This window comes from Typopeltis vanoorti, chromosome 10 (genome assembly GCF_054136105.1).
Source record: "Typopeltis vanoorti isolate ZY-2024b chromosome 10, IOZ_Tvanoo_1.0, whole genome shotgun sequence".
Classification (NCBI taxonomy): Eukaryota; Metazoa; Arthropoda; class Arachnida; order Uropygi; family Thelyphonidae; genus Typopeltis; species Typopeltis vanoorti.
In genome coordinates this window covers 36,108,609-36,125,489 of record NC_143558.1, presented here as the reverse complement: position 1 = coordinate 36,125,489, position 16,881 = coordinate 36,108,609, and the positions used below count along the sequence as shown (strand labels likewise).

The 16,881-nt window shown below is 34.1% G+C and overlaps 1 protein-coding gene across 1 annotated transcript in view; it reads right to left on the bottom strand.

The window, feature by feature from the left end:
• The window catches only part of puf (ubiquitinyl hydrolase 1 puf), a 1,013,305-nt gene that overhangs the window by 420,347 nt on the left and 576,077 nt on the right, over positions 1-16,881 (bottom strand). Inside the window, exon 44 of the mRNA XM_090399560.1 lies at positions 14,258-14,408. Within this exon, the coding sequence (XP_090255686.1) occupies positions 14,258-14,408 (151 nt within the window). The remainder of the gene's footprint in view (positions 1-14,257; positions 14,409-16,881) is intronic.

Genomic DNA, 16,881 nt, shown 5'->3' with positions numbered 1-16,881 from the left:
CATAAAAAAAAAACATAAATAGTTTAAAAGAAAACAACAACAAAGAATCCATGATAAATAATCATCAATTATGCAAAATGCACTGCAGTTTTATCTAGAAGGTATAACTGCATCGGTAGCACAGTTTTGACTTTACCATATCAAGTGTAAGACCAATATTTTAAAGTTGGAAGGATTTCAAAGTTATTCAAAGAAAGAAAAATGCTAGGCTATGTGAAAATATAGCTAAACAGAAATCAATTACGAAAATTAGGATATCAATATGAGATAAATATCACAAAATGGGGGGGGGGGGTTCTGGAGGTTACAAAAAAAGATTAGAAATAGAGAAAATAGTAATATAAAATGAATCAGAGAAGATAATAGTGACATAAAAACTGAAGATACAGATATTTCAGATTACAGTTGATATTATGAAAGATTATTGAATGTGATAAGTAGAGATAGCAGTAGTATTAGAAAATCTTCAAAAGAAATGCAATAAGTATCACTTATCAATGCCTAAAGTAGAAAAAACCCATCAGTCAATCTTAACTCTCCCTTTCTATTTAGTGAGTGTACCACCTAAGATTAGATCTACTAACAATGCCAATTTCTTTCTTAATATCCTCATATTAAGGATGAGGATATTGGAACACATGGCATATGCCATCTGTTCACTCTCTCCCATCTTTCTCAGAACTCATATATCTGCGGTCTCTAGTCTTTGGCCAGGTGTTTTATTTCTAACCCAGCTCTCAGATCCATATGTTAAAATTGGTTCGAACACTGTCTTGTATGCAGCTAATTTGGTGTTTTGATTAATTTGTCTCTCATTCCATATACAAGGGTGGTCTCAAGAGTTCTCGGCCTCGACCATAGATGGCAACACTATCAGCAAGATTTTTTTTTCTAAGTTGGTACATCTGTCATAAGCATCCATGTGAAATTGCAAGTCATTCTATCAAGTGTTTTTATATACAGCTGTCTGAAGCAAAAGTGTTGTCTGTATCCCTTGAAATGGATAAAATTGAATATCACACAGTTATAAAATTCTTTGTAAAACAAAATTTAACAACAAAAGAAATTAATTCGAAGTTCATAAAAGTTTATGGGCACTTCTTCTCCTTCATTTTCAACAATTAAGAAATGGGCGGCCGAGTTTAAACATGGCCGTACAAGACTTGAAGATGATCCATGTGAAGGATGTCCAAAAAGTGTAATACCACCAGAAATCATTGATCAAGTGCATAATATGGTATTGGATGACCGGCGAGTCAAAGTGTGTGAAATTGATGAGACTATAGGCATTTCGAAAGAACACGTGGGATATATTTTGCATGAAGAAATGCAAATGAAAAAGCTTTAATTAGGTGCCGCGCTTGCTCACAGCAGATCAAAAACACACTCGCATGAAAATCTCTGATCAGTGCTTGGAGTGTTTTAACAAGAATAAAACTATGTATTATTTCTGGGAAGTTCCCATGTTACTCCTCTTAAAAACTATAATTTTTACAGCTATTTTTGCCTGTTTTCATTCAGGAGTGTCCCATATTTTAAATACATTGGCTTTTTACTCAAGAATTCATAGGGTATTATAAGTATATTTTAAGGGTAAATATATGCAGACTAATAGAGGAAGAAATTTTGCATATAACTTGTTTGGATGTTAGGATGTCCTCGTTCTCCATAGTTCTGCTGTTTAGGCTTTTGAAAGGGGGGGGGGTTAAGGCAAGGTGGGAAGATTAATTAGAAAACCCGTTTTTTTTTTTAAATAATATATATATATATATATATATATTATATTTAAGGGCACTACTTTGAGGAAAGGTCTTATGGGAAACAGGGGAGGGGGGGAGCGTTAACAGGATGCGAGCCATTTTGATCGTAAGAATAAAACTGATTTTGTGCGTCTTATTACTATGGATGAGACTTGGATTCACCATTACACACCAGAATCCAAACAGCAGTCAAAACAGTGGACAGAAACCGGTTGTCTGTCGACAAAGTAGACAAAGTCGGTTCCATCAGTAGGAAAAGACATGCCATTGGTGTTTTGGGATGCTAAAGGAATTTTGTTTATTAATTATCTTGAAAAGGGTAAATCAATAACCGGGGAATATTATTCCAATCTTTTAACCAGACTAGACTAGACGAAAAAATTCGTGAGAAAAGACCTGGTTTACAAAAAAAAAAAAAAATCATCTTTCATCAGGACAATGCAACTGCCCACAAAGGTGTTTGGGCAATGGGAAAATTAAGGGATCTGCACTATGAATTGCTGGAACATCCACCCTATTCCCCAGATTTGGCTCCCTCTGACTTCTATCACAGGGACTTCTATCTCTTCCTCGATGGTTATTTTTTTTTTTTCAAATGAAGAGGTGATTGCAGCTGTAGAGGGGTATTTTGCAGATCTTACTGAGAACCACTACAGGGTTGGGATAATGGTGCTGGAGCATCGCTGAAATTAATGTATTAGTCTTAAGGGAGATTATGTTGAAAAATAAAAATAATTTTGAAATTATAAATTCATTTTTTCATTGTCAGGCCGAGAACATTTCAGATCACCCTCGGAAATTTATTCAGTTGACTTCCAATCATCCTAGCTTCACTAATTCCATTGTCTATTTCCATATTTAATTTGCTATCTTCACTAAAAATTGTGCCTAGACAGTTAAACTGTTTTACTTGTTTTATAGGTTATCCATTCAGGATGAAGTTGATATTTTCAGGATTTTTGCCTATTTTCATTGTCTTCATTTTTTTTTATTGCTGTTTTCATATGAAATTTATTACAACACTTATTCAATTTATAAAGTAATGGAATCTTGCAGACTTGTACTGTATATATTTAGGAGTATAACATCATCTTCATAAAGTAAAAAGCTGAGATTAACACCTGCGACTTTTATATCAGGTTTAATACCATTTTTCCTTCATAATGTGATCCATATAGGTGATGAATAACAGAACAGATAATGTACATCCCTGTCTCACACCGGATTTCACATCAAACCATCTTCCTGTACCTAGTTCAATAATAACTGCTGACTTATAACTCAAATAAAGACAAAGTATTGCTTGATATCCCACTGCCACAATATAACTGTAGTGTTTTGAATAGCTTTCCTTGTAGCACCTTGTCATATGCCTTATGATTACACAGTTTCACTTAAATATTGTGATTAGGAAGTCATGTTAAACAACTGCTCAATTAACCAATAACAAATTCAACTGCCATCTCTGATGATGGAGAAAATATTAACTTTTTTCCACAACATAATTCTCTTCTTCATGTTTTTCTTTACCCAATTCCCAAATACCATTACATTTTGTCTAACACAATGATAATATACCTTTACAATTGAGTGAAATATGACTCAAATGTGGTAACATACCCAAAGATTTTTGACATTTAGGACTTTATATTGTATTTAGTAGCCTAGTCGTAGAGATACTTCATGCTCAAAGTTTGTTTACTTTCACTTGGATAAATTATTAAACAAGAATATAATTTCTTGACAAGTTTAATTTAATTTGTAACCAAGTGGGGAAAAAAAATTCTACATCTATCTCTAATCCAAGTACAGGTATCCCTTGCTTAAAGCAGTTTTGCTTAACGTGGGATTTGATTAACGTAGCGAAATTGACTGCGACAATCCCTTGGCATACGTGGCAAGACTTTTAATTAACATGCCTTTAAATTCCTCCCACACAGCCGTGCCGGAGAGTTATTTTGCTTGTTATTGTAGAATTCATTCTGATAAGAAAAAAACTAAAACTGTTCAAACGACCCTTGATAATTTTTTTTTTGATAAAAAAATTGCAGTAACTAATGTAGGTTCAAGCATTTATTAAACATTTACTTTACATTCATTTTTTTTATCTTTCCTAAAAGAATATCATATAAAACTAATCATTAATACAGTAATCGATCATGGATGAATTGTAATTTTTACCATTCATTATTATATTTGATTAACGCGATTTTAATATACACAGTAACATCGAGGGATTAATTAATCACATTAATCAAGGGATTAATTAATCACATTAATCAAGGGATATCTGTACTTTAATAATAAGATAATACACCTTTTTAATACTTGTACTTACTTTTTACTTGCTTTCTAAAAATGGTGATAGTTAACAGTTAAAGTTTCAAGTGAAGATGAAGAATTGATATTTCAATAGATCAGTATGAAGTGCACTTTGCCAACTAAAAATGGAAACTCACCATTTCAAGATGATGTCAAAATGGAAAATGATAAAGGAAGCTGGTGATATGATAAAATCTGAGTTGGTTTTAACTTATTAAAAAAATTTAAAGAAAATGAGAAGCAGTGAAAGACCAAACAGTGTAATAATCCCTATACCAAAGAAAGCTAGTGCTGGAGAATGTAAATATTATCATACAGTTAGCCTCTTGTCACTTACTTCAAAAATCCTCCTCAAAATAATACAAAAGAAAAAGAAATAAAACAGAGGAGAAACTAAATGGAGACCAGTTTGGATTTAGGAAAAAATCTGGAACAAGGGAAGTAATCCTTGTCTTAAGACAAATAAAAGAAAAGAGAATGGAGGTAAGAACAAACACATATGTTGCTTTTGTGCATTTGACCAAGTAAACTGGGTAAAATTATTCTAAAGTATGGAAAGAGCTAACAGACATTTTAAGCTAGATGAGAACTCTGAAACTCCTAAATCATTTTAACTTATATTTTTTGGAGAAGCTATAAATGATATAACAGTGGAAACAGTGTTTAATATATTCAATGGTCACAGCATACTGTGAATTAGATTTGCAGATGACATTGCAGTAACGGCTGATTGGGAAAAGAAAAGAAAAAACAACTTCAAAATTTTTTGGAGGTTATGGAAAGAATTTTAAAAAAAATATAATATGACTATAAATAATAACAAATTTATAGTCATATTATATATATATATATATATTTTTTTTTTATTTTATTTTTTTTAAATAAATAATAAACTCTCAGGGGACCCTGTAACCCCTAGAGAGCGCGTCCCCTGGGTGGCGGATAGGGGAGCCCACCATATGTGTTTGTGTACATGCGCGTGCGCACGTGTATGTATATGTGTGTATGTGTGTGTGTGTGTGTGTGTGTGTGTATACAGGGTGTTCGGGATAAATTTGACAGTTTCGTAAGGAAAAAGAAAATCTTCTTTGTATCTATTAAATTTAATGAATTGACAAAAAAACATTACAGGCAGAGTTAATTACAATACTATCAACAAGATTTACTCAAAATAACCACCATTAGCATCGATCACAGCTTCAATTCTGCTTCGGAACCTCGAACAAGCTGATGCTACAGTCTCCCTGGGAAGGGCCGCAAAAACTGTTTTAATTTTATCCATTAACTGGGCTTTTGTATTACTGGAAGTGCGATTGGTGTCTTTTTCAACTGCGCCCCATACAAAATAATCCATGGGGTTAAGGTCTGGGGAGTTTGGAGGCCAAACATTTGGACTGGTGAAGTCGTAGAAATTTTCAGACAACCATTTTTGACTTTTCCCAGAGGTGTGGCAAGGGGCCGAATCCTACTGCCATACATACGGCCTACCATTGGCTACCCTTGTTATCCAGGGCTTGACTACAGTTAGCAACTCCACGAACAAAGCCCGAATTCCAATGCCAGGGTTCTTCAACACCTGTTCCTGCAGATTTGCGAGGAATTCTGCTGTACGAACGCAATCAGATCGTCTGCTAGGGATCTTTCTTCTTGCTACATCCTCGTAGTCACCATTGCAAGTCTCTAGTTCATGCCTGATTGTTTTTACTGTATTCAGGGAGCATTGGGCAGCAGTCGTAATATCCTTATTTTGATGGCGGGCACGAATCATCATGATACAAGTTATTCTCTTCCATGATTCAGGTGGGTTCCAGCTATCCATCCTTTCTGACATCTTGTATATGAATGAAGAAGGGTCCAAACTTTTAAATGAAGAGAAGTGTGTGTTAATACATGTAACTTACGGGAAAATATAATTAATTATAAATATGTCAAATTTATCCCGAACACCCTGTATATATATATATGGTGGGGTGGTCTGAATATACTGAATAAGGACTCGTGGACCAACAGGGCCATAAGGGGCAATCATCTTGATTGTAAGGGAAGCGGCACTCCCATGGACCCCCTAGCTGGAGCTATCTTCTCCTTCTTCTACTTTGAGGAAGATCCACTTACTTTAATCTTTCCTAAAAGGCCTTATCAGCCAACTCTTCTTATTTTATGACCCTTATGCTATTAGAGTACTCGAGGGCCATGGGGTCTTTTCATTTCTGGCCTTACAACTATGCCCTCTCTATAAACCTTACTATATTTCTTCTATAATCTACTCGTTCCCCTTCATTATATCCTATTCCTCCTATGGTTTAAATTCAGAAGAAGGCTAGTTCAGAAGCCTTATGGTAGCAGCCCTACCACTGAACTATTCCATCGTCAGGCTAGTCCCCTGACATGGAGAACATAATCCTACTTGTAAGCTGACAGAAAAAGATAATCAGATTGAATCTATGGGAAATGGAATGAAAAAGGGAAAACGAAAATGGAAACGACAAAATATAATACACATAGCAAACTGGAATGTAAGAGGAATAGCATATAAAGAAATAGAATTAGACCAGTTACTAAATGAAAGAAATTTTAAAATAGCAGTAATCACTGAAACAAAAAAGAAATTAAAAGAAACTATGAGAACTGAAAATTTTAATGTGATATACGGTGGAGTCGACGGAGACCAAAGAGCACAAGCAGGAGTCATGATTTGGATACATAATTCCCTTTCAAAACAGTTAAAACATTATAAATTATGGAATGAAAGAATAACAGAAGCTAGAATAAAAAATAGATGGAGGCTATTATTTAACAATAATTGGTTTATATGCCCCAGAAGAAGGAAGAGAACAGGATAATATTGATTTTTATAATCAGCTACAAAACATATATAATAAAATAAATAAAAATGACTACATAATTTTAGCAGGAGACTTAAATGCAAGAATTGGAAACACGAAAATTAACAATAATATAGGAATACATGGAGAACACACTCTAAACAGAAATAGTAAAAAATTGATTGACTTTGCAGTTTATAATAACCTAAAAATAATGAATTCCTTCTATAAGCATAAAGACATACATAAATATACTTGGGCAGCAAGAGGATGGAAATCAATATTAGATTACTTCATATTAAATGAAAAGACATCAAAATTTTCACTAGATGTTAGAGTTCACAGAGGATATGAAATAAGCAGTGACCACTTTCTTGTTAAAATAAAATTAAGATTACCACCTAAATGGCTACAAGTAACAAGAACAGAAAGAAAAATTGAAACATTTGTTTATAAAACTAGGCTATTGAATGACACAAATGTACAATGGCTATATGAACAAAGAATTAACCAATATCTAGATAAAATAAAACAAAATGAAGAAATAGAAATAGAATGGCTTAATATAAAAACGATACTAAATACAGCAGCAAATGAAAGCTTTGGAAAGACCAAAAAATTCAATAAAAGAAAAAAAACTGAAGATCTGGGATGATACAATCAAAGAAATAATTAAAAAGAAAAAAGAAGCCTATCACAAATAGTTAAGCAGTAAAAGATTAGAAGATGAAATAGAATATAAAAGAATAAGAGCCATTGCTAAAAGAGAAGTCAGAAAAAGACAGAGAATCATGGAATAAATTTGTTTCTAATTTAGAACATGATTTATATAAAATAAGACCCGATGTATATAAGATTTTGAAACACCTAAATGCAGATACCAAAGAAAACATAAAATTAAACACTGAATTAAAATTAAAAGAATTTCTAAATTACTACACAGAACTGTGGACAGACAAATATTTTAAAAAAGACAACTGGCAAACAATTAACGAAAATGAAATAACTGAAGAAGAATTAGAAATCAGCCTGAAAGAAACAAGAAACGGAAAATCACCTGGAGAAGATAAGCTAGGTTCAGAACTATATAAATACACAGGAACAAGATTCAAAAAAAGACTCTTATTATTTTTAAATAAAATTTACTCAACTGGTATCCCCCAATAGAATGGAAAAAAGCAATTGTGATTCCTATCTTTAAATAAGGTAATAGAGATGACCCTAAAAACTATAGAGGTATCAGTATACTAAATTCCTGTTACAAAATATATAGCAGAATCTTAAATAACAAACTAATGAAATATTCCAAAAACTTTATTCTAGAGGTATTGAATGATCTGGGATGATACAATACAGAATGGATTCAGAAAAGGATGATCATGTATAGACCCAGCCTTTTGCCTAAAATTAATAGTAGAAAAAAGAAGAGAATATAATTTGGAAACACATATTGCATTTATTGACTTTGAAAAAGCATTTGACAAAGTTAAAAGAAACATATTATTTAACATATTAAAAGAAAGATAAATACCAAATAATATCCTAAAAGCTATCACAAGTATATATGAAAATAATCAAATACAAATAAGATTAAATCACGAGCTATCATATACAAGAGAGATAAACCAAGGGGTCCGACAGGGATGTCCCCTCTCAGCAACGCTTTTTAATATCTACTTTTAAACGATTCAACGATGACTTCTAAGGCCGGAACAGGCCATGCTAGGCCTAAATCCTTGATACGTATGATGATGATGATGATAATAACAAAACCAAAGTTCTGGTCATGAGTAGAAACCCATCAGTCTCTGCTCAGATCTTACTGAACAGTGAAACAATACTTCTAAGTTTTAAATATTTAGGGTGTGTGATAACTGAGAACGATAGGAGTGAGAGAGACATAAGATGCAGAATTTTGATGGCAAAGAAAGATTTCACAAAGATAAGATATTTATTTTCCTTCAACATTAATATGAAGCAGTGAAAACAATTTATGAAAGCATATGTTTGGAATATTGCACTACAAGTGAAACAGGGACCTTGTAAAAAAAGAATAATGGAAGTATTTGAATAATGCGGTTGCTAACGGATACTGAAAGTTAAATGGACAGCAGAAGTCCCTAATAAGTACTTTGACAAATAAGAGATGATAGAAACATCATTTGGACAGTGAAAAATAGAAGAGAAAAATGGGTAGGACATCTTTTGAGGCACAGCAATTTTTTGAAAAGGATTTTTGAAGGAACGGTGATGAGCAAGAGACAGTATGGAGACCAACACAGAAGTTTCTAAAATAAATAGCATCAGAAACATTTTTTCCATTACTTCAAAGACAGGGAAAATTTGTTTATAATAAATTTAGTTTAATCCTTTATCCAAGTGTAAGGAAACAAAGTTTGCGCCTGAAAATATCTTCAGGACCGAGGTAAGGTTCTCTCAGTATCTCCCATAATGCAAAGCATATCTCCTTGTAGACATGTATACTGCTATGCATTAAGGGAAGGGCCACTACCCAGACCAGTTTCAATCTTTATTGAGGTGTCATCAGTGGGAGGCAGACCCAAACGTGGAGATACTAATGCAGAAGCAATAGGAGAGGTCATATTTACCTATACAATTTGCCAATCGGTGTGCCACCTTATTATTGAATTACTCTGGATTTAGAGAAAGATGTTGGAAGTTTATTTTGCACTTGGTTATTAGACTATAATAAATTTAGTTTAATCCTTTATCCAAGTATAAGCAAACAAAGTTGGTGCCTGAAAATATCTTCAGGACTGAGGTACTGAGACAAGGAGTGATGAGAACTTGGTCCACATTTGCTCAGAGTTGCCTGGTATTGCACCACCTTACCTCAGTCCTGAAGATATTTTCAGGCGCAAACTTTGTTTGCTTACACTTGGATAAAGGATTAAACTAAATTTATTATAGTCTAACCAAGTGCAAAATAAACTTTCAAAATTTGTTAACTTACACAACCATCTTACCACATGGGAAATATATAACTTCTGCATTAATTCAACCTTGGTATCTCTTCTGAGTCTGGTTTCCACTGATGAGATCTCAATGAAAGTCAAAACCAGTCTGGGTTTTGACCTCCCATAATACATAGCATTATAATGCACAGCACACATCCAAAAGAATGTGTGTACTGTGCATTATAGGATACTAAGGCAACTGATGTGAAGTCATCAACCTCTATATACAAATAGTCCAGTCGGGACAATACTTCATGCACAAACTGTTTGCTTACACTTCGATAAAGGATTAAACAAGAATATACATAATTTCTTGGCAAGCTGAATTATTTTACAATCAAGTGAAAAAACTTTCTACATAATGAATTAACTCTGGTTAAGTAGCACTTTGCACTTTGTGCCAACTCAAAAATAGGTTGGCTCAAATAAACATAAGGTCATGTTGTGCTCTTCTTTTCATAACCTCAATGACTATGCACATTTATTTGGTGGGCAAACATGTTCAACTAAACTAGCCTATGCACAGTAGTTCAAATAAAACAACAAGAACAAACACCATGAATCTTTCTCCCCCTCCCTTAGTACATATACATGAAACAGTGCTACGTGATTATCGCTTTTTTCAATCAATGGCTCATTTCATGCAGAGGACAGTGTTTTATTAATGTTGAGGATGTCAATATAAGGATTTAAGACCTTTATTCAAGGGCTTGGAAGATAAAGGGATAGATAATGACCAGAGAATATAATCACATACTTTTTGAAGAACATTTTCCAATTCTAATTTTATGAAACATAAAAATAAAAATGTAAAATTCCAAGTTTCAGATCACTCTTGTACACCTGGTCGTCGACTTATGACCTATGCAACTTACAACTGTCCGCATTTACGACCACAAAAAAAAATTAATGAATGAATAAATTAATAATAAATCAGGCAGCTGCACATACGATAACTATGGGATACGATATATATATATATATATATATATAGTTATCGTACGATAACCCGCATACGATAACTATCTCTCACATACACTCAGTCGCTTTCAAGCATCTGATGTGTGCGGTGTATTAATTAAAATTCTACTGAAATACTACCCATAAAATGTCAAGTAAAAGGAAAATGCCTTCATCTACAGATACGTCAGCTAAGAAGTCAAGGAAAACTATTGATTTAGAGTGTAAAATGAAAGTTATCCAGAACTATGAAGGCGGAAAGAAAGTGAATACGATAGCATGTGACTTGAAGTTATCACATTCCACTGTATCGACGATACTTAAGGACAAAGAAAGAATTTGGGAAGCTGCGAAAAGTTCCACACCTCTGAAGTCTACAATTTTAACCAAACAACAACAGGGACCCATCCATGAAATGGAGAAATTGTTGTTTATGTGGATGGAAGATTTAATACAGAAAAAATTCACCCATGAGCCTTTGCACAGTACAAGCGAAGGCTAGAAGTCTGTTTCAGAGTTTAAAATCACGGGCCGGAGACGATTACGCAAATGATTTTCAGGCTAGTACTGGATGGTTTAAGCGTTTTAAAAAAAGATTTGCTTTGCATATGTACATGTCAGAGGAGAAGCACGAAGTGCAGATGAAGATGAAGCCCAAAAATTCGTTGATAGTTTCGACTCTTTAATCAAAGAAGGTTATCTACCGGAACAAATATTTAATGTAGATGAAACCGGCTTGCAATGGAAACGCATGCCTAATCGTACGTACATACACCAAGAAGCAAAAAAGGATGCCAAGATTCAAAGCTTTTAAGGATCGGTTGACTTTGTTGCTTGGTGGGAATGTCATGGGTTTAAAGCTGAAGCCTTTTCTCATTTATCATTCAGAAAACCCTCATGCATTTAAGCACATCAACAAGTACATGCTGCCCTTTACTACTGTTCAAACTCTAAAGCTTGGTTGACTCAAGCACTGTTCGAAGACTGGTTCATGAACTGCTTTATTCCCCAGGCTCGTGAATATTGTGCAGAGAGAGGTATCCCTTTCGAGATTTTATTGATTATGGACAATGCCCCTGGACACCCTCCTCATCTGGACGACCTTCAACATAATGTTAGAGTGGTTTTTTTGCTACCTAACACAACCGCTCTCATTCAGTCCATGGATCAGGGTGCTATTTCAGCATTCAAGGCTCACTACCTCAGAACAACATTCGCACAAGCCATCGAAGCGAAAGATTCTGATGCTGATTTATATTTGTGAGACTTTTGGAAGCAGTACAACATTCTTCAGTGTATCAAGAATATTTCGACCACATGGAAATGTGTAACAAAGAATTGTATGTCGAGAATTTGGAAAAAGTGTCTAAAATGTTATGCAAATACATTTGAAGGATTTGAAAAAGGAGAGGAACTGGAAGTGATTACAGAAAAAATAGTTAAACTTGCAAAAAATCTTAAATTAGAATGTGAAATAGAAGACATAGAGGAGTTGCTAGATTGTGAAATAAAATAACTTTCGGATGAAGAGTTGATTGAATTGGAAGCACAGACAATGTCAGAAGAAAAAGCAACAGAGGAAGAAGAGAAAGATGAAGAGGACACAGAAAAGAAATTCACTGCAAAGAGTTTATCAGATTCTTTTTCGCAGCTGAATCTGATAAACTCTTTGCAGTGAATTTCTTTTCAAAGCAATGAACCCTAATGTTGAACAATTCACAAAGTTGAACGTATCATTCAAGATGCTGTGCATTGTTATCATGAGATATATGAAGAAAAAAAGAAACAAGCAAACTGTTCAAACAAAGCTCAGCATGTTCCTCATCAAGAGAACATCTCCTACCTCAACCCAAGAACATGACCCTGACGATCCACAACCCAGCACAAGCAAAGATTAAAAATTGATTTTGTAAATTTCATTTGTATTAATTTTTACATTAATTTTAGATTGCATTTTTGTGTTTACAGTGCAGTATGTACAGTATTATTTTTCACATTATGTAAAATATACATAATTATAAATTTAAAAGATTATAAAAATAAATTATAAAGATGATAAAAAGATTAGAAAGGTTAAAGAATACTGTTAATAAATATATGGCCGACATATGACCAGCTCGACTTACGACCTGTCAGTCAGAACAGAAGTCAGTCGTAAGTTGACGACCAAGTGTGATATTAATTTGTCACTGTAAATAATGGTGTACTTCTACATGCATTCTAAATTATATATTAACTCCTGAAACTAATAATGACATTAATATCATAGTACTAACCTGAACATTCAAACAAAAACATTTCATTGAAATCAATATTTTCATTCACTTCTTTAGTGAAGCATTGTATGTTGGGTGTCTGGAATGGTTGGGGGACATTTACCATTGTCAGTTATGCATGCATTTGAAGCAAGTATGAAGCCAGAAGATTGGCTTTTTCTGTGGGTGATGATGCAGTAGAGCCATCTGGGTATGATAGGGGTGGGAAATAGTGTTGGGCAGAAGTTATGGCCAATTGCTTGGGCGAGAGAGCAAAAGGCTCAGCTGCCGTTTGGACAGGCTGCTAGTTTCCTGCTTTTTGCTCTTTCGAACTCTGTTTTGGAAGCGTTGATTGCTTTTTTTTTTCTTTCTTTTCTTTTTTTTTGTATCTATTACGGGCTTCGGTGTAAGCTTTGAAGGAGCATGAGGTTCTTGATTTTAGCCAGTTGTGGTATGTCTGGTGTTTCATCTCTAAGTTGAAAACCTCTTATAAATGTTCCTCATTCAGAGATTTTAAATCTAGTTCTTTCCGACTTAAATGCGTTATCATATTTTGAGCTATACTCTTGAGGCAACATTCGAAAGGAATGCTCAGTGATAAATGCAGCAGCAGTTTAAACATTTTAAATGTGAAATCCAATTTCTGGATTGAGTTGTAAGATTTATGTGATATTAGTTGTAAGCTTTGTCATACTGGTTGAACAGAATGTGCTCAAATTTAAATATACTTTTTTAATGAAGAATCTTTGGTATCTTTTGATACTATACAGCAAATACACACTTTGTAGTACTAAAATATTTGTTCCAATCATGTTCTATCCTAGGTAATATTAGTCCCATGAAACTGTTACTACCTTCAAATTTTATGGATATGCATTCAGAGAGTCCAATAAAATTTGGATTTAGATATCATTATCTACAAATTGTGATCATGTGCTCAGCAGGATGTTCATTTCCACACTCTTCTCAAATTAAAAATCCTGCTTTTAAAGAAGTACTGTTAAAAGAAAGAATATAGTTTCATTTAAACTTCCAGCTTTTTTTAAAATTAGTTAATTATAGGAATCAAGAAAAGCTAGCTGGAATGATATGATTCAGAATTTTAGCAGTCTCTGCATATTTACCATAAAAGAATATCAAATTTGTTAGTTACTGACCATTTATCTTTGCCAGGAGTGTGCCTTTCTCTGATAAAACTATAATAATGGCCTCCATCAGCAGTGCCAGTATGGACGGTGACACCTATTAAATCATATTCATAGCTTTCATCTTCTTCTTCATCTGCTTTATTTTCTTGATTGTCTTGTGCTATGGAGGAAGAGGAAAATACTATTTATCTTATCTATTTTCATGCTTTTCATATGTACGCATGCATCTAAGTCTAATGATGAATAATGAACAGTAACCTCCCTTATATCCCATCTCCATGATACATTTAGAAAATTTAAATATTTTCTCAAATTAAATAAATAAATAAATTCTAAAAATAAAAGTATACTGTAATATTTAACTTAAGTAATAAATAAAGTCTATATCTGATGACTTTTGAATAATCATCCATGAAAAGAAGCTGAGAAAAAAATAACAGTTGAAGAGAAACTGGGAGAACAAGAAGCTGGATGCAGGCCAAACAGAGGGTATTTTTAGGCACAAATAGATCTGATTTTCACTTTACAACAAATAGTTGAGAAATCATGGGAATATAACAAGGATCTGTACTGTAGATCTGGAATAAGTACAACAACAAGGTGCCCAGAGAAAAGCTTTTCAAAACAGTACAATTATAGGGTAAATGGAACATTATACAGAGCAATATCTATATTTAAGTTGTAAGTCAGTAACAGAATTGAAGGAAATACAGGAAGATATCTGAGATAAAATCAGGGTAAGACAAGGATGCACATCACAAAAGAAAGGTGGCATTATACCTAATATCAAAACTTTTTAAGCACAGTTTTTAGTTAAGATGGCAAGTTAAATCTGGAAATAAGACAATAGAATAAGCAAAGCTGTGGCAGAGTCAGTTGAATAAATCTATATGGAACAAGAGAGAGAAATTAGCCAAAACATCAAACTAGCAGTATACAAGACAACGTTCAAACCAGTTTTAAATTATGGATCTGAGAGATGGGTTAGAAATAAAGCACTTGATCAAAGACTAAAGACCACAGATATGAGAGTTCTGAGAATAATTGGGGGGGGGGGGGTGAACAGATGACAGCACTGGCAGAATCATATTAAAAATGAAGATATTAGGAAGGAACTTGACATTGTTTGCATTCAAGACTGCATGAGCAGGGCTGATCTAAGGTGGTATGGCCACAAAATGAGAGAGGAAAAGTTAGCAAAACAGGTTTGATGCCAAGATGGCAGGAAAAAGAGTCAGAGGAAAATGAAGCACCTTAGAAGAACGAAATGTTAGATATGACAATACTGGAGTGTCCACAAGTAATAGACTGATTTGGAAGAACACTGTTGATATGAGATTAGTAATCATGTAAACTTAATCATGGAGTGTCGTCATATAGTTTGAATACCTTGGGGATACATCTCAGGTAATTGATGATGATAATGATGAGTACTATGTATTATTCTATCATTTATCTTTTTAAATCCAGCAGAATCATTGCACAGCCATTTCCTTTATCCAAATTAGCTGTCACTCTATTACAAAATGCTAGTAAATTACTAAGGCATGATCAACCCATAACGATGTCATGTTCCTCCCCATATCATATTCTTATCCATGCATTCATAAATTATCTTTTCGACAAATTTTTCCAATACCTCAGATACTGGGAAGTGGGAGTGCCTGCACTGATCTATAATTTAGTACTGTAATGTTAGAATCTCCCTTCAATCTCTGTGGGAAGAAGGACCATGCAGATTCATGTGCAAGGGAGAAGGAAGCATGGGTGACCAAAGAAGAGATGGAGGGAGCTGGTGGAGGAGGACCTGAGGATGAAGAACTTAGATGTAGTTACAGCCTAAGTCAGGAGGATGTGGAGGAGACTCATTAAGAACAGCAATCCTACTTAAGTGGGATAAGCTGAGGAAGAAGAAGAAGAAGTGTTAGAACCTCCCTTATGTAATGCAATTATTTTGCCCTCTTTCCACTCCCTTGGAACTTTACCAGAGCTGAGACTTAAAGACCAAGTAAGAAGTACTTAGATGTAGTTACAGCCCAAGACAGGAGGATGTGGAGGAGACTCATTAAGAACAGCAACCATACTTAAGTGGGATAAGCTGAGGAAGAAGAAGTGTTAGAACCTCCCTTATGTAACGCAATTATTTTGCCCTCTTTCAACTCCCTTGGAACTTTACCAGAGCTGAGACTTAAAGACCAAGTAAGAAGTAATGCTACTTCCCTTGCAGATTCTTGTAAAATGTGAGCTGATATCCTATCTGATCCCACAGCTATATTTACACTGAGATTCTGCAATATCCTAAGAAGCTCCAATTCATCCACCTCTGTCACAGTCACCTCACAATCAGTAACCTCATTTGGATGATATATCCTTGAAAAGTGGTCACTCAGTAACTCAACTATTTTATCTGCTTCTGTCATCTAGTCATCATCAGCACTCATTAAGGGTATTCTTCCATGGTTATTTTTCCTCTTACTTTCAATGTAATGAAAGAACTCTTTGGGATTTCCTTAGGCATGCTCAGCTAATTTCTGCTCATAATATCATTTTGCCTTCCTTACCATGCTGGTCACCGTTCTCCTTATATACCCTCTACAACATTTTCTAATTCTGCAGCTCATGCATAATGACAT